A 22,500-nucleotide genomic window follows, 5' to 3' on the forward strand; every position below is an offset into this window, starting at 1 on the left:
CTATATGTGGGACACTAGTCTTCTCATTGGTATCTTCTGTGGCCTTATGTAAATCTAAAGTCTCCAAGTCATTTGAGGAACTTATTTTAACAAGTTTTACCTCTGTCCCAACATTATCTTTTAGAAGTTCATTTAATTTGGCATCTAAACACTGCTCATGTTTTAAATCAAATTGTAGATACATTTCCTCTGTCTGTAATTGTCGCGTACTTAAAGTACCAAGGTCATTTTCCACTTTAGATGTTAACTCTGAGAAATTTAACTTCTCTACAGGATCAACCTTTGCTTTTTGTACAAGAGAACCAACATCTGGTAGATCAACAGCATGCTGTAAATCAGACTGGGGCATTAAAGAAGGGCATTCTAGAATGTTTATTGAATCGGCCAGAGAGGTGTCTAGAGGAGTATCTGGCGATTCAATGGCTTGAATATTCAAACTACTATGAAGTGGAGACAGTACTTCTGTCAGACCAACCTGATCTAAATAATCATTTGGTTCAGACTGAACCACAGTACTTTGTTTCCCTGCATCCAACACTGCAACAATTTGGCAGCTGGCTACATGTGCAGAAGCAATGTTTACTTGCTTTGTGTCTTTCTCTTTATCTATTGATGGCACCGGGTTTGTAGAATGTTTTTGATCTAACCGGTCTTTATCCTCAGTATCGTTTACTGGCTCATGGATTTCAGTTACTGATACTTCTAAATCTTTAACAGCTATATTAGGAGTCCCTGAGGTGAGTATTAAAATATCTTCATTAAGAAGAGACAAAAAGTCATCACTGGGCTTTTCTAAAGTGCTATCTTGAGACAATGCCTGGTCTGCCTTAATGCAAACTGTAGGGGAAGTCAGCAAAACTGGCTTAAACTTTTCAGTAAGTTGTTCATGTTTGCTGTCTTTATCGTTAGCATGATCATTAAGTTTCATCTTTTGTAAGGATGGAACAAAGGGACCTTTGGGGGCACTTAGAGCAAGGTCTTCAGTTATTTTACCTTCATCTTTTGTTTTGTCTTTTGTTGCTAACATAACATTTTTTGTTTCCTCTGAGCTGTGTGGACGTTTCAAAGAAGCACGTTCAGATTTCTTTTTAATTTCATAACCAGGGCCTTTATCCATAAATGTTATACGTGACCCCACTTTATCATATTTTTTTTTATCCTCTGTGATCCGTTGATCAGCTGTCCCACCTGATTCTACAGGAGGTAAACTAATTCCACTGGCTTTTGCTTTGCCTTTCTTACTTTTCACTTTATAGTTCGAAAAAAAGTTCTCTTTGGCAAGATCTATTTGATTGCCCACTTCACTCAAACTGGGACACTTCTGATCAGTCTGAGCAATCTTACTCTCAGTTTTGCTCTGGTCAGAAAAAATGCTTTTTGCTTCATTTTTCAGAGACTCTTTAACTTCTGGTTCTGTGGATTCCTGTTCCAACTTTGTCAGTGGCAGCTTACACTCAGATTTGAGTTCTGAACTATTTCCTCTGTCACACTCTGTCTTAAGTGTGTCACATTTTACTGTTGTGTCATATGGTGTTTTGCTAGAATCAGTAACTAGCATTAGTACTGAAGGCTCCTGGTCAAAGGTCTGCTTTGCAGTTACATCATGAATACTACTTGCATCTCCAATGCTTGTAAGCAATAGAACGTCTTTGCTCATCTCTTCTTTATCGGTCTTAAGGAAGCCTACTAAACTCCCTTCTGTCACTTCCATAACACCTATGCTTTCATACATGCCAGATTTGGGGGATTCTGCTATATTATAATTAACTTTTACTTTGCCTTTCTTGCTTTTAACTTTATATCCAAGGGGAACAGCTTTAGTTTCAAGCTTTCTATCTAAAGGGAATTCTTTAACAGACATGGGATAAAGCTCATCTCTTAAAGTTTGCCTTATTTTAACAGGATCCTCTACAAGCATATGCTCTGATTTCAATTGAGATTCAAGAGAATCAACTTCTTTATTTAATTGTCTCTGTGATTTTGTTGTCTCAGTTTTTAAACTTGCCATTTGCTCTCGACTATTCAGAGATTGATGCTCAACCCCTTGTTTCTCTGTCTTTATGTGGTTATCGCACATTGCCGTAACTGTAAGCAGTGATTCGTCAGTACCTTTCTCTAGAGGGGGATCTTTAACATTTTCCTTTGGCTCCTCAATGATTCCTTCATTTGTATTGCTTCCTTGTCTATCAGTTTTATTAGACAGCGTAGATTCAATAAGCTTTTGCTTTAAATATGGGCATTTAAAAAAGTCTTTGTCAACAGGTTCACTTTTAGACTCCACTAGAGTTTTTGATACCTTAGCTTCATCTAAAATTACAGGCTGAAACTCTGCAAACTGTTTACCTTTAAAGATAGATTCTTTTGTTAGGTCTTCAATTAGAACAGTAGAAGAAGTGGACTGATCTTTACCCTCAACATTTTGAGCAATGGGGTCTAACCTTTCTTTACGTGATGGGTCCCTCTCCTTTACTTCTACTTGACCCATTCCCTTTTCTACCATCAGAACAGTAGCTGGGGACAGGTTTAACTTCTCATTTACATCAGTAAGTGGATTCGCAACCATATCAGCTGCTTCATTTTTCAAGAGCTGATCTTTCCTTGCACCTGCCATTGGTTTGGATATGCCTTGTTCCACAAACTGAGCATCAGTACCTGATTTAGATTCCTCAGTATGAGTTTTAGTATTTACAAGGGTATCACTGCCAAAAAGTTCTGTTCCTTTTGGTGGATAGATCTTCTTCTGTTTAGGCTTCTTCTTTTTCTTCTTCATTACTGCTTGATTACCTTCCTGATCCCAACTGTCTTTTGATTGTTCTCTTCTGCTTTCCATTACTTCATGTGCCTTTTTATGCAGAGCTTTGGCTCTGGTCGATATATCAGAAGTATATGCATCTTCCACAGGAGACGGTATTGAAGTCTGCCTGCTCAAAGGAAGATCAGTGAAGTCATCTGAAACAGGCACTACTGGAGTTTTTGTTCTGCCAAATTTGCGGTCACATTTTTTGTAAGCTTGTTTTATAGATGCTGTAGGTATAACAGGCATACATGAAGTGCGCTAAACTTAGCAACTTACCATAAAAAAAATCTGCTAGCACCCAACTGTTTTATGGATATAGCCCATTTAAAAAAAGTGTCCTATTTAACCCATACCAAATCAACACAGTTTTTAAACGTATCACTGAATAAAAGCAATAAGTTAAATCAGGCTAAAAGCAATGCACCACTTGTACTAAAGTAATGTCTTCTATGTCAAACTACCAAAGACACTGATTACAAAAACTTTATCTATTACCCTCCTAAGTACATTCCCATAAATGATTCCCATATTAGCCTGCAAAAGCTGCAGATATAGATAAAGCCAACCCAGAGCACATACAGGACTAATTAATTGGAGTGCTCTTTTAGATTAAAACACAGACACAGTCATGGTGTTCTGACAAAAAAAGAAAAAGACTGTTACAAATTTACTCAGTATACTATTCTGAATGGCTTGCGTTGGAAAGGAAAACATGAAAAAAAAAAAAATGAAACCAACAAAAAAACACAACACAATTTATACTTAATAAAATAATTTCTTTCATGGTGGTGAGAGTCCTAGTTCCATTACTCCTGGGAATTGCTCTTCCCTACCACTAGGAGGAGACAAAGATTCCTAAACCCCAAGAACTCTATAAAACCACTCCCAACTTACCAGTACCTCAGTCTAAAGTATAGCCAAGCACAAAGAGGAAGGAAAAGTAACGTGAGCCAACAAAATAGGAGCAGAAAAAAAAGTGGGGTCTCATGGACACTCACCACCAAGAAAGAAATGAATAAGGTTAAATGTTTTGTTTCATACAGGTGGTGAGAGTCCATGATCCATTACTCCTGGGAACCAATACCCAAGCTGTGGAGTCCATAAGTAATACCAGAAAATGGTGGGATCTAAGAAACATCTTTTTTTTTTAACTGAGAAACTAAATCCACAACCCTAATAGAAAAGGCAAGAATAACAAACAGGCAACAATAAATCAACCTGAGACAACTGCTTGAAGGACACCCTACCAAAGGCTGTCTCAGAAGAAGCAAGCACATTAAAATAATAGGAAAAAAAAATGCAAAAAAGACTAAATAGCTCACTAGCAAAAATTGGTCCACTGATGAAACATTCTAAAAAAACACAAGAAGGGGCAACTAGTCTAAAAAAATTAGCAGAAATCCATCTAGGTGGGGAATGAGCTGCCTCCAAGAAAACTTTAACCAAGAAGCCAAAGAAAAAGCAGAAATTATCTTAATTTCCTAGAAACAGCGACAGTAACAAATTACAAGTTTGTCTGGAAACCTAACTATTGTTAGCATCTATACTATAATCGCGTCCGTCGCCAGTTGCGCACGCAACTTCAAAGGAATCGCGAGGCAGCCAAAAGAATGTTGGCTGCACGCAGCCAAAAGAATCCACCTGGATGCACCTACATGCAAACTTAAATGAGGATAAGATCTTAAACTAATTGGGCCTGTTCCAATTAGATTAATGGGCATTGAACCTGTCAGCATTCCTCAGAAAAAAACAAATTGGTCTGGTATCTAGCTTTGCAGCCTTGCAAGCGTACAGCAAAATGCCCTTAAACATTTAGCAAATACAATTCTATTTCCAGATTAAACCAAGAGATGAAAGGGACAAAACACAAATCTGAGCATAAATATACCATTAGACTACTAATCCTGAAGAAAAGCAAAGTGTTAAATGGATATGAAACCTACATATTTTTTCTCTTCAGATAGATCATGCTATTTTAAGCAACTTTCCAATTTACTCCTTGCTGATAGGTGGCTACATTTAAATCTGCAAGCGTGAGAAAAACGACAAAAGAATGCTTTTGCAAATAAAAACAACATAAGAGGTTTAAAAAAAAAATCTCACTGGCAGAATCAAAAGAAAATTGCCCAGAAAGACAAAGATCAAGCAACAGCCACATCAGCAATAAATATCACTGGTTTGAAAATATAACTTGTTTGCAAAATAAGCCCTCAAGGAAGGAAATAAACATTTTGCTACCAATCAGCCAGCGTTACCCAGGTGGTAAACTAAAAATGGGCAGACTCCTAAGCCTACATTCTTGCTTTCCAAATAAAGATACTAAGAGAACTTAGACGAAAAAAATTGATAATAGGAGTAAATTAGAAAGTTTACCAAAATTGCATGCTCTATCTGAAAAAATATAAAAGAAAAAAATTGGGTACCATATACCTTTAAGGGGAACACATACCCCTTATGAAAAAAAAACTTGAAAAATCACTATCAATATCAAACAATAATACAATCTTGCATACAGACAGCACACTTGTAAAAGGGATGCACACCTCTAACTTACGTTATATATAATAGAAAAGGGCACTAAAAAGTACACACAACATAATGTCGATGCCTGCAGACCAGGAAACCAGAATGTGTGAAAAAAGTATGCAGAAAAAAACTAGCATGCTTCAAAATACGCGTGTTAAAATGCGGAAGAGTCAAAAAACTAAATTTATGCTTTCCTGATATATTACTTTCTTTTACGATATGACGAGTCCACGGATTTCATCCTTACTTGTGGGATATTAACCTCCTGCTAACAGGAAGTGGCAAAGAGCACCACAGCAGAGCTGTATATATAGCCCCTCCCCTTCCCCTCCACCCTCAGTCATTCGGCCGAAGGTTATAGGAAGAGAAAAGGAAAGGCTAAAAAGGTGCAGAGGTGGCTGAAGTTTTCAAAAAATAAAATAAACCTGTCTTAAAATAACAGGGAGGGCCATGGACTCGTCATATCGTAAAAGAAAGTAATTCATCAGGAAAGCATAAATTTAGTTTTCTTTTACAAAAATATGACGAGTCCACGGATTTCATCCTTACTTGTGGGAAACCAATACTAAAGCAATAGGACACGGATGAAAGGGAGGGACAAGACAGGTTTATTTTATTTTTTGAAAACCTGTCTTAAAATAACAGGGAGGGCCATGGACTCGTCATATCGTAAAAGAAAGTAATTCATCAGGAAAGCATAAATTTAGTTTTCGTTTAAAAAAATATGACGAGTCCACGGATTTCATCCTTACTTGTGGGAAACCAATACTAAAGCAATAGGACACGGATGAAAGGGAGGGACAAGACAGGAACCTAAACGGAAGGAACCACTGCTTGAAGAACCTTTCTCCCAAAGATAGCCTCAGAAGAAGCAAAAGTATCAAATTTGGAAAATTTGGAAAAAGTGTGAAGGGACGACCAAGTCGCAGCCTTACAAATCTGTTCCACAGATGCATAATTTTTAAAAGCCCATGTGGAAGCCACAGCCCTAGTAGAATGAGCCGTAATTCTTTCAGGAGGCTGCTGTCCAGCAGTCTCATATGCCAGGCGGATGATACTTCTCAGCCAAAAAGAAAGAGGTAGCCGTAGCTTTCTAACCCCTACGCTTTCCAGAATAAACAATGAATAATGAAGATGATTGACAGAAATCCTTAGTTGCCTGTAAGTAAAACTTTAAGGCACGGACCACGTCCAAGTTATGTAACAGACGCTCCTTCTTAGAAGGAGGATTAGGACACAAGGAAGGAACAACAATTTCCTGATTAAAATTCTTATTCAAAACAACCTTAGGAAGGAACCCAGGTTTGTTACGTAAAACCACCTTATCAGAATGAAATATGAGATAAGGTGAATCACTCTGTAATGCTGAAAGCTCAGAAACTCTTCGAGCAGAAGAAATAGCAACCAAAAAAAGAACTTTCCAAGATAATAGTTTAATATCTATGGAATGCATAGGTTCAAACGGAACCCCTTGCAGAACTCGAAGAACTAAAATCAAACTCCAGGGAGGAGTAATAGGTCTAAGTACAGGCTTAATTCTAGATAGAGCCTGACAAAAAGACTGAACATCTGATACATTTGCCAAACGTTTGTGAAACAGAATTGACAAAGCTGAAATTTGTCCCTTTAAGGAACTTGCTGATAACCCTTTTTCCAATCCTTCTTGGAGAAAAGACAAAATCCTAGGAACCCTAACTTTACTCCATGAGTAACCCTTGGATTCACACCAATAAAGATATTTACGCCATATCTTATGATATATCTTTCTAGTGACAGGCTTTCTAGCCTGTATCAAAGTATTGATAACTGAATCAGAGAATCCTCGCTTCGATAAAATCAAGCGTTCAATCTCCATGCAGTCAGTTGCAGAGAAATTAGATTTGGATGTTGGAAAGGACCTTGAATGAGAAGGTCCTGTCCCAACGGAAGTTTCCACGGTGGCAGAGAGGACATGTCCACTAGATCCGTATAAGATGTAAGGAAAATGAGGGCGCTAAAAGCTAAGTTCCCACCACACTTAGTCAAATAACAAGAAATACAACGATATTAAAGTTAATACCTTTACTTCACAATAAAATACAATTAATTATAACAATAAACATAAAAATATGGATAATCTGATAGAGGGGACGTCTCCCTTAAAAAACTGGAATACCACCTTAAAAAAAACGTGAAAGAAATTCCTTGAAAAATGTATTAAATGAGCGTGATAATATGATTCAGTGAATATGTTACAATGTTAATATCGATCTTAGAGTGAATCAGTCACAATTTATGTAACAAAGTTCCTTGTGTTGGCTGATCAAAAAGTGTTACAGTTCATCAGATAGTGTCAGCGTGAAATAAGTTGTAATTAAGTTGTTCATATGACCCCCTAGGAAGATGTTAAGCGATCATGTTAAACACCTTAAAATCAGGGCGCATAAGGAGTTTGGAGTAAAACAAGCAGTCTCCAATCACGCTGACCGGGTTCAGCCGACTCAAGCAAGCAAGAAAGGTTACTAATACATTGGAAGATATTGCCTACTTGTAATAATCTCCAACAGTGTGAGCCAAAAAATCGTTATCACAGTCATTTGGATAAGTGTGAGTACAAAGGAAACCTGATTTTAAGGTGTTTAACATGATCGCTTAATAACTTCCTAGGGGGTCATATGAACAACTTAATTACAACTTATTTCACACTGACACTATCTGATGAACTGTAACACTTTTTGATCAGCCAACACAAGGAACTTTGTTACATAAATTGTGACTGATTCACTCTAAGATCGATATTAACATTGTAACATATTCACTGAATCATTATCACGCTCATTTAATACATTTTTCAAGGAATTTCTTTCACGTGTTTTTAAGGTGGTATTCCAGTTTTTTTAAGGGAGACGTCCCCTCTATCAGATTATCCATATTTTTATGTTTATTGTTATAATTAATTGTATTTTATTGTGAAGTAAAGGTATTAACTTTAATATCGTTGTATTTCTTGTTATTTGACTAAGTGTGGTGGGAACTTAGCTTTTAGCGCCCTCATATTCCTTACATCTTGTTCCTATTGTGACAGTCCTGGGGTGACTGTTTTAGAGTGGCTTAGTTCTCTTTCAGCTATTAGCGCTATACTTCTGTGTTCACTAGATCCGTATACCAAGTCCTGCGTGGCCACGCAGGCGCTATCAGGATCACTGAAGCTCTCTCCTGTTTGATTCGAGCAATCACACGTGGGAGGAAAGGAAACGGTGGAAACACATAAGCTAGGCTGAACAACCAAGGTACTGCCAAGGCATCTATCAGTTCGGCCTGAGGATCCCTTGACTGGGATCCGTATCTTGGAAGCTTGGCATTCTGACGAGATGCCATCAAATCCAATTCCGGTCTGCCCCATCTGAGAATCAATGAGGCAAATACCTAAGTTCCCACTCCCCCGGAAGAAAAGTCTGTCGACTTAGAAAATCTGCTTCCCAGTTCTCTACCCCTGGAATGTAGATCGCCGACAGATGACAAGAGTGGGCCTCTGCCCAACTGATTATCTTGGATACTTCTATCATCACTAAGGAACTCCTTGTTCCCCCCCTGATGATTGACATATACCACAGTCGTTATGTTGTCCGACTGGAATCTGATGAATTTGGCCGAAGCCAACTGAGGCCACGCCTGAAGCGCATTGAATATTGCTCTCAGTTCCAGAATATTGATTGGAAGTAGAGACTCCACCTGAGTCCAAACACCCTGAGCCTTCAGGGAGTTCCAAACTGCACCCCAGCCCAGAAGGCTGGCATCTGTTGTCACCATCACCAACGAGGGTCTGTGGAAACAAGTCCCCTGGGACAGATGATCTGGCAACAACCACCAAAGAAGAGAGTTTCTGGTCTCTTGATCCAGAATTATCTTTGGAGATAAATCCGCATAATCCCCATTCCACTGACCGAGCATGCACAGTTGCAGTGGTCTGAGATGAAAGCGAGCAAACGGAACGATGTCCATTGCCGCTACCATTAATCCGATTACCTCCATACACTGAGCCACTGATGGCTGAGGAATGGACAGAAGTGCTCGGCAAGCATTCAAAATCTTTGATTTTCTGACCTCCGTCAGAAATACTTTCATGGCTACCGAGTCTATCAGAGTTCCCAAGAAAGGAACCCTTGTCTGTGGAACAAGTGAACTCTTCTCTATGTTCACCTTCCAGCCGTGAGTTCTCAGAAAAGACAACACTGTGTCCCTGTGAGATTTTGTCAGATGATATGTTAACGCCTGAATCAGAATATCATCCAGATAAAGCGCCACGGCTATCTCTTGCGGTCTGAGAATCGCCAAAAGAGACCCTAGAACCTTTGTGAAGATTCTGGGTGCTGTGGCCAACCCGAAAGGAAGAGCCACGAACCGATAATGTTTGTCCAAGAAGGCAAACCTTAGAAACCGATGATGATCTTTGTGGATTGGAATATGAAGGTAAGCTTCCTTGAAATCCACGGTAGTCATATATTGACCCTCCTGGATCATTGGCAAAATCATTCGAATTGTCTCCATCTTGAATGATGGAACTCTTAGAAATTTGTTTAGACACTTGAGGTCCAAAATGGGTCTTTGAGTAAAACCCCTGTCCCGTTCCAATTTTGGAACAGGACAGATTACTCCCATAGCAAAAAGGTCTTTTACACAGCATAAGAATGCCTCTCTCTTTATCTGGTTTGCAGATAATTTTGAAAGATGAAAGCTCCCTCTTGGGAGAAAATCCTTGAATTCCAATTTATAACCGTGGGTCACTATTTTAGTGCCCAGGAATCCTGAACATCTCTTGCCCAAGCCTGAGCAAAGAAAGAAAGTCTGCCCCCTACTAGATCCAGTCCCGGATCGGGGGCCACCCCTTCATGCTGCTTTGTGGAAGAAGAAGAAGCGGGGGGTCCTCCTTTAAAGTTCCGAAAGGAACGAAAATTATTCTGTTTACCCCTCATTTTAACCGACCTATACTGAGGTAGGGCATGGCCTTACCTCCTGTAATATCAGAAATGATCTCCTTCAATTCTGGCCCAAAAAGGGTCTTACCTTTAAAGGGAATAGCTAAAAGCTTATGTTTTGTTGACACATCAGCAGACCAAGATTTGAGCCACAATGCTCTACGTGCTAAAATAGCAAATCCTGCATTTTTTGCCGCTAATTTAGCAATTTGAAAAATGGCATCAGTAATAAAAGAATTAGCTAGCTTAAGAGCTTTAATTCTATCTAGAATGTCATCTAATGGAGTCTCAACCTTAAGAGACTCTTCTAGAGCCTCAAACCAAAAAGCTGCTGCAGTAGTTACTGGAACAATGCAAGCCGTAGGTTGTAAAAGAAATCCCTGATGAATAAATAATTTCTTTAGTAGACCCTCTAATTTCTTATCCATAGGATCCTTAATTTCCGAAATTCTCTTAGGAACCGGAAAAACATCAGTGTAAGTAGGAACTTCCAAATATTTATCACTTTTACACAATTTCTCTGGAGCAATCACAATAGGATCACAATCATCCAGAGTCGCTAAAACCTCCCTAAGCAACAGGCGGAGGTGTTCAAGCTTAAATTTAAATGACATAGCATCCAAATCTGTCTGAGGCAAAACATTCCCTGAATCAGAAATTTCACCCTCAGACAGTAATTCCCTGATCCCCAACTCAGAGCACTCTGAGGGAACATTGGAAATAGCTAATAAAGCATCAGAGGATTCAGTATTTACATTAATACTTGACCTACTGCGTTTACCCTGCAACACTAGTAGTTTAGACAATACCTCTGTAAGGGTAGTTGACATAACTGCAGCCATCTCCTGCAGAGTAAAGGAATTAGACGCACTAGAAGTACTAGGCGTCGCTTGTGTGGGCATAAAAGGATGTGACAATTGGGGAGAATTGGATGGCATATCCTGATTCTCTTCAGACTGAGTATCATCCCTAGGCACACTTACTTTATTTAAAATATGTTTTTTACATTGTAAAGCCCTTTCAGGACAAAAGTTACACAATGTTAGAGGGGGTTGCACAATAGCTTCTAAACACATAGAACAATGAGAAACCTCAATGTCAGACATGTTGAACAGACTAGTAATACCACAAAAGTCGTTTAAACACTTATTTATAGCATAAAATAAACATTAGAAAAAACGTGTACTGTGCCTTTAAGAAAAGAAAAAGTGAACAATTTTTCCAAAATGCACAAAAAATGTTAAATTATTCCCAAATTTAACTTAATATCGTTGGTTAATCCAAAAATTACTGCACCCAGAAGCAAGGGCAGAAATAAGGCTTTAGAAGTACTTATATCAACATGTAGTTAAAAGATAGATAAAAATAAACTTTGCACCTCGCCACAGCTCTGCTGTGGCGCCTAACTGCCCCCAGGGTACTTCGAATCAAGTTTCCAACCCTTCAGACCAGCTACACAGTCCAGGAGCCATCGAGTTACTGTTTGCTGCTGCTAAGCCTGAAGAAATTGCGCCAAAATAGGCTCCGCCCCTTAAGGTCAAAAGTCAGAGTAGGCCCAAACAACACCGCATGGAAATGCAGTTTTGCACTAAAGTAAAAATACACACACAATATAACCCTCAAGCATAAAACCAATAAGTTTTAAGTGCTAAAAATAAAAAACATAAAACATTGTTTTTTATATCATCTCCCATGTCACATAATGCCCAAATATCAACTAATGATAAATATAAAATAGGGACTCCAGTAACACCCCTCTTATTAAAATAGGTTTTACTGCTTACCCCATTCCCATACAGGGAAATAATGCCAGCCAGTTCTGATACACCAAGTCTCCTCAGAAAAAAAGGCTGCACATAACTTAATGCTGCTTGTAGCATGAAACCAGTCTCCACACTGAAGATGTCTCATGGTTACCTTCAGAAGTCTTGTGGGAACCAGCGTGGATCTTAGTTACAAATGCTAAGATCATCAAACCTAAGGGCAGAAATCTTCTTCCATATCCCCCTGATGAAAATAGTACACACCGGTACCATTTAAAATAAAAAACTTCTTGATTGAAGAAACTAAAACTAACACCTCACTTTACCATGTCTTCCTAGTATAACACAGGCAAAGAGAATGACTGGGGGTGGAGAGGAAGGGGAGGGGCTATATATACAGCTCTGCTGTGGTGCTCTTTGCCACTTCCTGTTAGCAGGAGGTTAATATCCCACAAGTAAGGATAAAATCCGTGGACTCGTCATATCTTTGTAAAAGAAACAGTATGCAAATAAAAAATATAATTTACGTAAGAACTTACCTGATAAATTCATTTCTTTCATATTAGCAAGAGTCCATGAGCTAGTGACGTATGGGATATACATTCCTACCAGGAGGGGCAAAGTTTCCCAAACCTCAAAATGCCTATAAATACACCCCTCACCACACCCACAATTCAGTTTAACGAATAGCCAAGAAGTGGGGTGATAAGAAAGGAGCGAAAGCATCAAAAATAAGGAATTGGAATAATTGTGCTTTATACAAAAAAATCATAACCACCACAAAAAGGGTGGGCCTCATGGACTCTTGCTAATATGAAAAATGAATTTATCAGGTAAGTTCTTACATAAATTATGTTTTCTTTCATGTAATTAGCAAGAGTCCATGAGCTAGTGACGTATGGGATAGCAGATACCCAAGATGTGGAACTTCCACGCAAGAGTCACTAGAGAGGGAGGGATAAAAACAATTTATGCTTACCTGATAAATTTATTTCTCTTGTGGTGTATCCAGTCCATGGATCATCCATTACTTGTGGGATATTCTCATTCCCAACAGGAAGTTGCAAGAGGACACCCACAGCAGAGCTGTCTATATAGCTCCTCCCCTGCTCCTCCCCTAACTGCCATATCCAGTCATTCGACTGAAAACAAACAGAGAAAGGAGAAACCATAGGGTGCAGTGGTGACTGTAGTTTAAAATTAAAAAATACCTGCCTTAAAATGACAGGGCGGGCCGTGGACTGGATACACCACAAGAGAAATAAATTTATCAGGTAAGCATAAATTATGTTTTCTCTTGTAAGGTGTATCCAGTCCACGGATCATCCATTACTTGTGGGATACCAATACCAAAGCTAAAGTACACGGATGAAGGGAGGGACAAGGCAGGTACTTAAACGGAAGGTACCACTGCCTGTAAAACATTTCTCCCAAAAAAAGCCTCCGAAGAAGCAAAAGTATCAAATTTGTAGAATTTTGAAAAAGTATGAAGCGAAGACCAAGTCGCCGCCTTGCAGATCTGTTCAACAGAAGTCTCATTTTTAAAGGCCCATGTGGAAGCCACAGCTCTAGTAGAATGAGCTGTAATCCTTTCTGGAGGCTGCTGGCCAGCAGTCTCATAAGCTAAGCGGATTATGCTTTTTAGCCAAAAAGAAAGAGAGGTTGCCGAAGCCTTTTGACCTCTCCTCTGTCCAGAGTAGACAACAAACAAAGCAGATGTTTGACGAAAATCTTTAGTAGCTTGTAAGTAAAACTTAAGCACGAACCACGTCCAGATTGTGTAATAGACGTTCCTTCTTTGAAGAAGGATTAGGACACAAAGACGGAACAACAATCTCTTGATTGATATTATTAGATACCACCTTAGGTAAAAACCCAGGTTTGGTACGCAGAACTACCTTATCTACATGGAAGATCAGATAAAGAGAATCACATTGTAAGGCAGATAACTCTGAAACTCTACGAGCCGAGGAAATAGCTACCAAAAAAATAACTTTCCAAGATAAAAGTTTGATATCTATGGAATGAAGAGGTTAAAACGGAACCCCCTGAAGAACTTTAAGAACCAAATTTAAACTCCATGGTGGAGCAACAGGTTTAAACACAGGCTTGATTCTAACTAAAGCCTGACAAAATGCCTGAACGTCTGGGACATCCGCCAGACGCTTGTGCAAAAGAATAGACAGAGCAGAAATCTGTCCCTTTAAGGAACTAGCTGACAATCCTTTCTCCAATCCTTCTTGGAGAAAAGATAATATCCTGGGAATCCTGACTTTACTCCATGAGTAGCCCTTGGATTCACACCAATAAAGATATTTCCGCCATATCTTATGATAGATTTTCCTGGTGACAGGCTTTCGTGCCTGAATTAAGGTATCAATGACTGACTCGGAGAAACCACGCTTTGATAAAATCAAGCGTTCAATCTCCAGGCAGTCAGCCTCAGAGAAATTAGATTTGGATGGTTGAAAGGACCTTGAAGTAGAAGGTCCTGTCTCAGCGGCAGAGTCCATGGTGGAAAAGATGACATGTCCACCAGATCTGCATACCAAGTCCTGCATGGCCACGCAGGCGCAATCAAGATCACCGATGCTCTCTCCTGCTTGATTTTGGCAATCAGACGAGGGAGCAGAGGAAACGGTGGAAACACATAAGCCAGGTTGAAGGACCAAGGCGCTGCTAGAGCATCTATCAGCGTTGCGTTGGGGTCCCTGGACCTGGATCAGTAACAAGGAAGCTTGGTGTTCTGGCGAGACGCCTTGAGATCCAGTTCTGGTTTGCCCCAACAATGAACCAATTGAGCAAACACCTCCGGATGGAGATCCAACTCCCCCGGATGAAAAGTCTGACGACTTAGAAAATCCACCTCCCAGTTCTCTACACCTGGGATATGGATAGCTGATAGGTGGCAAGAGGGAATCTTTGCCCAACGAATTATCTTTGAGTCTTCTAACATCACTAGGGAACTCCTTGTTCCCCCTTGATGGTTGATGTAAGCCACAGTCGTGATGTTGTCCGACTGAAATCTGATGAACCTCATTGTCGCTAAATGAGGCCAAGCCTAAAGAGCATTGAATATCGCTCTTAGTTCCAGAATGTTTATTGGAAGGAGTGACTCCTCCTGAGTCCACGATCCCTGAGCCTTCAGGGAGTTCCAGACTGCACCCCAACCTAGAAGGCTGGCATCTATCGTCACAATTGTCCAATCTGGCCGGCGAAAGGTCATACCTTTGGACAGATGGACCCGAGATAGCCACCAGAGAAGAGAATCTCTTGTCTCTTGATCCAGATTTAGTAGAGGGGACAAATCTGTGTAATCCCCATTCCACTGACTGAGCATGCAGAGTTGCAGCGGTCTGAGATGTAGGCGTGCAAACGGCACTATGTCCATTGCCGCTACCATTAAGCCGATTACTTCCATGCACTGAGCCACCGAAGGGCGAGGGATGGAATAAAGAACACAGCAGGAATTTAGAAGTTTTGATAACCTGGACTCCGTCAGGTAAATTTTCATTTCTACAGAGTCTATCAGAGTCCCTTGGAAGGAAACTCTTGTAAGGGGGGAAAGAGAACTCTTTTCCTCGTTCACCTTCCACCCATGCGACCTCAGAAATCCCAACACTATGTCCGTATGAGACTTGGCAATTTGGAAGTTTGACGCCTGAATTAGGATGTCGTCTAAATAAGGGGCCACTGCTATGCCCCGCGGCCTTAGGACCACCCGAAGCGACCCCAGAACCTTCGTAAAAATTCTTGGGGCTGTAGCTAACCCAAAGGGAAGAGCTACAAACTGGTAATGCCTGTCTAGGAAGGCAAACCTGAGAAACCGATGATGATCTCTGTGTATCGGAATGTGAAGATAAGCATCCTTTAAATCCACTGTAGTCATGTATTGACCCTCCTGGATCATAGGTAGGATGGTACGAATAGTCTCCATCTTGAATGATGGAACTCTGAGGAATTTGTTTAAGATCTTTAGATACAACATTGGTCTGAAGGTTCCCTCTTTTTTGGGAACTACAAACAAATTTGAGTAAAATCCCTGTCCCTGTTCCTCCTTTGGAACTGGATGGATAAGTCCCATAACTAAGAGGTCTTGTACATAGTGTAAGAATGCCTCTCTCTTTATCTGGATTGCAGATAATTGTGAAAGGTGAAATCTCCCTTTTGGGGGGGGGGGGAGCCTTGAAGTCCAGAAGATATCCCCTGGGATATAATTTCCAACGCCCAGGGATCCTGAATATCTCTTGCCCACGCCTGGGCGAAGAGCGAAAGTCTGCCCCCTACTAGATCCGTTATCGGATAGGGGGCCGTTCCTTCATGCCGTCTTAGAGGCAGCAGCAGGCTTTTTGGCCTGCTTACCCTTGTTCCAGGTCTGGTTAGGTCTCCAGACCGTCTTGGACTGAGCAAAAGTTCCCTCTTGTTTTGCATTAGAGGAAGTTGATGCCGCACTTGCCTTGAAGTTTAGAAAAGCCCCAAAAAATTAGACTGTTTGGCACTTGATTTGGACCGATCCTGAGGAAGGGCATGACCTTTTCCTCCAGTGATATCAGCAATAATCTCCTTCAAACCAGGCCCAAATAGGGTCTGCCCCTTGAAGGGAATGTTAAGCAGCTTAGACTTTGAAGTAACGTCAGCTGACCATGATTCCAATGGAGTCGCTACCTGTAGAGCCTCTTCCAGAGACTCAAACCAGAACGCTGCAGCAGCAGTGACAGGAGCAATGCATGCAAGGGGCTGTAGGATAAAACCTTGTTGAATAAACATTTTCTTAAGGTAACCCTCTAACTTTTTATCCATTGGATCTAAGAAAGCACAACTGTCCTCAACAGGGATAGTAGTACGCTTTGCTAGAGTAGAAACTGCTCCCTCCACCTTAGGAACTGTCTGCCATAAGTCCCGTGTGGTGGCGTCTATTGGAAACATTTTTCTAAAAATAGGAGGGGGAGAGAACGGCACACCTGGTCTATCCCATTCCTTAGTAATAATTTCTGTAAACCTTTTAGGTATTGGAAAAACATCAGTACACACCGGCACTGCATAGTATTTATCCAGTCTACACAATTTCTCTGGCACTGCAATTGTATCACAATCATTCAGAGCAGCTAAAACCTCCCTGAGTAACACGGGGAGGTGCTCAAGCTTAAATTTAAATGTAGAAATATCAGAATCAGGTTGCATCATCTTCCCTGAGTCAGAAATAACACCCACAGAAAGAAGCTCTCCTTCTTCAGCTTCTGCATATTGTGAGGCATTATCAGACATAGCTCTTAAAGCGTCAGTATGCTGTGTATTTCGTCTAACTCCAGAGCTATCTCGCTTTCCTCTAAATTCAGGTAGTCTGGCTAATACCGCTGACAGTGTATTATCCATGACTGCCGCCATGTCTTGTAAAGTAAACGCTATGGGCGCCATTTGAGCGTGAGTCCCTTGAGCGGGAGTCAAAGGATCTGACACGTGGGGAGAGTTAGTCGGTATAACTTCCCCCTCGTCAGATTCCTCTGGTGATAAATTTTTTAAAGACAGAATATGATCTTTATTGCTTAAAGTGAAATCAGTACATTTGGTACACATTCTAAGAGGGGGCTCCACAATGGCTTTTAAACATAATGAACAAGGAGTTTCCTCTATGTCAGACATGTTTATACAGACTAGCAAGCTTGGAAAACACTTTAAATCAAGTTAACAAGCAAATATAATAAAAGGTACTGTGCCTTTAAGAGAAACAAATTTTGTCAGAATTTGAAAAACAGTGAAAAAAGGCAGTAAATCAAACGAAATGTTTACAGTGTGTATAATAGGCTAACAGAGCATTGCACCCACTTGCAAATGGATGATTAACCCCTTAGTTCAAAAACTGGATAAAAAAAAAAAAACGATCTAGACATTTTTTAACAGTCACACCAAACTGCCACAGCCTTGCTGTGGGCCTTAACACAGTGGAAAGCCTCAAGAAACTGTTTCTAGGCAAATTTAAGACAGACATGTGGAAAAAACTAGGCCCCAATAAAGTTTTATCACCAAAGTATTTATAAAAAAATTTAAACATGCCAGCAAACGTTTTATATTGCAAATATAAAAGAGTATTACCTCAGAAAATAAGCATGATACCAGTCGCTATTAAATCACTGTATTCAGGCTTACCTTACATAAATTTGGCAACAGCAGCATTTTCTAGCATTCACATCTTCTAGAAAAATCTTAACTGCACATACCTCATAGCAGGATAACCTGCACGCCATTACCTCACTGAAGTTATCTCTCTCTTCAGTCATGTGTGAGAACAGCAATGGATCTTAGTTACAACCTGCTAAGATAATAGAAATCACAGGCAGATTCTTCTATTTTTCTGCCTGGAACAAAATAGTACAACTTTGGTACTATTTAAAAATAATAAACTTTTGATTGAAGTAAAATAACAGCTACATTTCACCACTTCTCTCTTACTACCTCCATGTTTGTTGAGAGTTGCAAGAGAATGACTGGATATGGCAGTTAGGGGAGGAGCTATATAGACAGCTCTGCTGTGGGTGTACTCTTGCAACTTCCTGTTGGGAATGAGAATATCCCACAAGTAATGGATGATCCGTGGACTGGATACACCTTACAAGAGAAATAAAGACAGCCAATTCCGCTGAGAAAATAATCCACAACCCAAAAAGTTTTAATCTTATAATGAAAAAAAACTGAAATTATAAGCAGAAGAATCAAACTGAAACAGCTGCCTGAAGTACTTTTCTACCAAAAACTGCTTCAGAAGAAGAAAAAACATCAAAATGGTAGAATTTAGTAAAAGTATGCAAAGAAGACCAAGTTGCTGCTTTGCAAATTTGATCAACAGAAGCTTCATTCCTAAAAGCCCAGGAAGTAGAAACTGACCTAGTAGAATGAGCCTTAATTCTTTGAGGCGGGGACTTACCCGACTCAACATAAGCATGATGAATCAAAGACTTTAACCAAGATGCCAAGGAAATAGCAGAAGCCTTCTAACCTTTCCTGGAACCAGAAAAGATAACAAATAGACTAGAAGTCTTTCTAAAACCTTTAGTAGCTTCAACATAATATTTCAACGCTCTTACTACATCCAAAGAATAAAGATTTCTCCATAGAATTCTAAGGATTAGGACACTAATGTTGTTAGAATTCACAACCTTAGGTAAAAATTTAAATGAAGTCCGCAACACCGCCTTATCCCGATGAAAAATCAGAAAAGGAGATTCACAAGAAAGAGCAGATAACTCAGAAACTCTTCTAGCAGAAAAAATGGCCAAAAGGAACAATACTTTCCAAGAAAGTAATTTAATATCCAGAGAATGCATAGGTTCAAACGGAGGAGCCTGTAAAGCTCTCAGAACCAAATTAAGACTCCAAGGAGGAGAGATTGACTTAATGACAGGCTTGATAGGAACCAAAGCCTGAACAAAACAATGAATATCAGGATGATTAGCAATCTTTCTGTGAAAAAGAATAGAAAGAGCAGAGATTTGACCTTTCAAAGAGCTTGCAGACAAACCCTTATCCAAACCATCCTGAAGAAACTGTAAAAATCTAGGAATTCAAAAAGAATGCCAAGAGAATTTATGAGAAGAATACCAAGAAATGTAAGTCTTCCAGACTCAGTAATAAATCTTCCTAGACACAGATTTACGGGCCTGTATCATAGTATTAATCACTGAGTCAGAGAAACCTCTATGACTAAGAATCAAGCGTTCAATCTCCATACCTTCAAATTTAATTATTTGAGATCCTGATGGAAAAATGGGCCTTGAGATAGAAGGTCTGGCCTTAACGGAAGTGTCCAAGGTTGGCAACTTGCCATCCGAATGAGATCCGCATACCAAAACCTGTGAGGCCATGCTGGAGCCACCAGCAATACAAACGAACGTTCCATTAGAATTTTGGAAATCACTTTTGGAAGAAGAACTAGAGGCGGAAAGATATAAGCAGGTTGATAATTCCAAGGAAGCGACAACGCGTCCACTGCTTCCGCCTGAGGATCCCTGGATCGATACCTGGGAAGTTTCTTGTTTAGATGAGAGGCCATCAGATCTATTTCTGGAAGTCCCCAGATTTGAACAATCTGAAGAAATACCTCTGGGTGAAGAGACCATTCGCCCGGATGTAACGTCTGGCGAATGAGATAATCCGCTTCCCAATTGTCTACACCTGGGATGTGAACCGCAGAGATTAGACAGGAGCTGGATTCCGCCCACACAAGTATCCGAGATACTTCTTTCATAGCCTGAGGACTGTGAGTCCCCCCTTGATGATTGACATACGCCACGGTTGTGACATTGTCGGTCTGAAAACAAATAAACGATTCTCTCTTCAGAAGAGGCCAGAACTGAAAAACTCTGAAAATCGCACGGAGTTCCAAAATGTTGATTGGTAATTTCGCCTCCTGAAATTCCCAAACCCCCTGCGCTGTCAGATCCCCATACAGCTCCCCAACCTGAAAGACTCGCATCTGTTGAGATCACAGTCCAGGTTGGACGAACAAAAGAGGCCCCTTGAATTAGACGATGGTGATTCAACCACCAAGTCAGAGAAAATCGAACATTGGGATTTAAGGATATTAATTGTGATATCTTTGTATAATCCATGCACCACTGGCTCAGCATACAAAGCTGAAGAGGTCTCATGTGAAAGCGAGCAAAGGGGATCGCGTCCGATGCAGCGGTCATGAGACCTAGAATTTCCATGCACAAAGCTACCGAAGGAAATGATTGAGACTGAAGGTTTCGACAAGCTGAAACCAACTTCAGACGTCTCTTTTCTGTTAGAGACAAAGTCATGGACACTGAATCTATTTGAAAACCCAAAAAGGTTACCTTTGTCTGAGGAATCAAGGAACTCTTTGGTAAATTGATCCTCCAACCATGTCTTTGAAGAAACAACACAAGTTGATTCGTATGAGATTCTGCAGAATGTAAAGACTGAGCAAGTACCAAGATATCGTCCAAATAAGGAAATACCGCAATACCCTGTTCTCTGATTACAGAGAGAAGGGCACCAAGAACCTTTGAAAAGATCCTTGGAGCTGTTGCTAGGCCAAACGGAAGGGCAACAAACTGGTAATGCTTGTCTAGAAAAGAGAATCTCAGGAACTGATAGTGATCTGGATGAATTGGAATATGAAGATATGCATCCTGTAAGTCTATTGTAGACATATAATGCCCTTGCTGAACAAAAGGCAGAATAGTCCTTATAGTCACCATTTTGAATGTTGGTATCCTTACATAACTATTCAATATTTTTAGATCCAGAACTGGTCTGAAGGAATTCTCCTTCTTTGGTACAATGAATAGATTTGAGTAAAACCCCAGACCCCGTTCCAGAACTGGAACAATTACCCCAGCCAACTCTAGGTCTGAAACACATTTCAGAAACGCCTGAGCCTTCACTGGGTTTACTAGAATGCGTGAGAGAAAAAAGTCTTCTCACAGACGGCCTTACCTTGAAACCTATTCTGTACCCTTGTGAAACAATGTTCTGAATCCAAAGACTGTGAATCGAATTGATCCAAATATCTTTGAAAAATCGTAACCTGCCCCCTACCAGCTGTGCTGGAATGAGGGCCGCACCTTCATGCGGATTTGGGAGCTGGCTTTGACTTTCTAAAAGGCTTGGATTTATTCCAGACTGGAGGTTTCCAAACGGAAACCGTTCCTTTAGGGGAAGGGTCAGGCTTCTGTTCCTTATTCTGACGAAAGGAACGAAAACGATTAGCAGCCCTATATTTACCTTTAGATTTTTTGTCCTGAGGCAAAAAGGTTCCTTTCCCCCCAGTAACAGTTGAAATAATAGAATCCAACTGTGAACCAAATAATGTATTTTCTTGGAAAGAAAGAGAAAGCAACGTTGACTTAGAAGTCATATCTGCATTCCAAGATTTAAGCCATAAAGCTCTTCTAGCTAAAATAGCTAAAGACATATACCTGACATCAATGCTGATGATATCGAAAATGGCATCACAAATAAAGTTATTAGCACGTTGAAGAAGTTAACAATGCTATAATCATTATGGTCTGACACTTGTTGCGCTAAAGCCTCCGACCAGAAAGTGGAAGCTGCAGCAACATCAGCCAAAGAAATAGCAGGTCTAAGAAGATTACCTGAACATAAATAAGCTCTCCTTAGAAAGGATTCAAGCTTCCTATCTAAAGGATCCTTAAAGGAAGTACTATCCGCCATAGGAATAGTAGTACGTTTAGCAAGAGTAGAAATAGACCCATCAACCTTAGGGATTTTGTCCCAAAATTCTAATCTATCAGATGGCACAGGGTGCAATTTCTTAAACCTTGGAGAAGGAGTAAATGAAGTACCCAGACTATTCCATTCCCTAGAAATTACTTCTTAAATAACTACATGAGGTTTAAAAAACGAATTTAAACGCTTAGTAGATTTAGTATCAAGAGGACTAGACTCCTCCAAATCTAATGCAATCAACACTTCTTTA

The 22,500-nt window shown here is 40.1% G+C and overlaps 1 protein-coding gene across 1 annotated transcript in view; it reads right to left on the reverse strand.

The window, feature by feature from the left end:
- LOC128661387 (uncharacterized) overlaps window positions 1-22,500 on the reverse strand; it is a 509,641-nt gene that overhangs the window by 463,175 nt on the left and 23,966 nt on the right. Inside the window, exon 3 of the mRNA XM_053715646.1 lies at window positions 1-3,024. This exon is cut by the window's left edge and continues 222 nt beyond it. Coding sequence (XP_053571621.1) covers window positions 1-3,024 — 3,024 coding nt within the window. The remainder of the gene's footprint in view (window positions 3,025-22,500) is intronic.

Source organism: Bombina bombina, chromosome 5 (assembly GCF_027579735.1).
Source record: "Bombina bombina isolate aBomBom1 chromosome 5, aBomBom1.pri, whole genome shotgun sequence".
NCBI classification, from domain to species: Eukaryota; Metazoa; Chordata; class Amphibia; order Anura; family Bombinatoridae; genus Bombina; species Bombina bombina.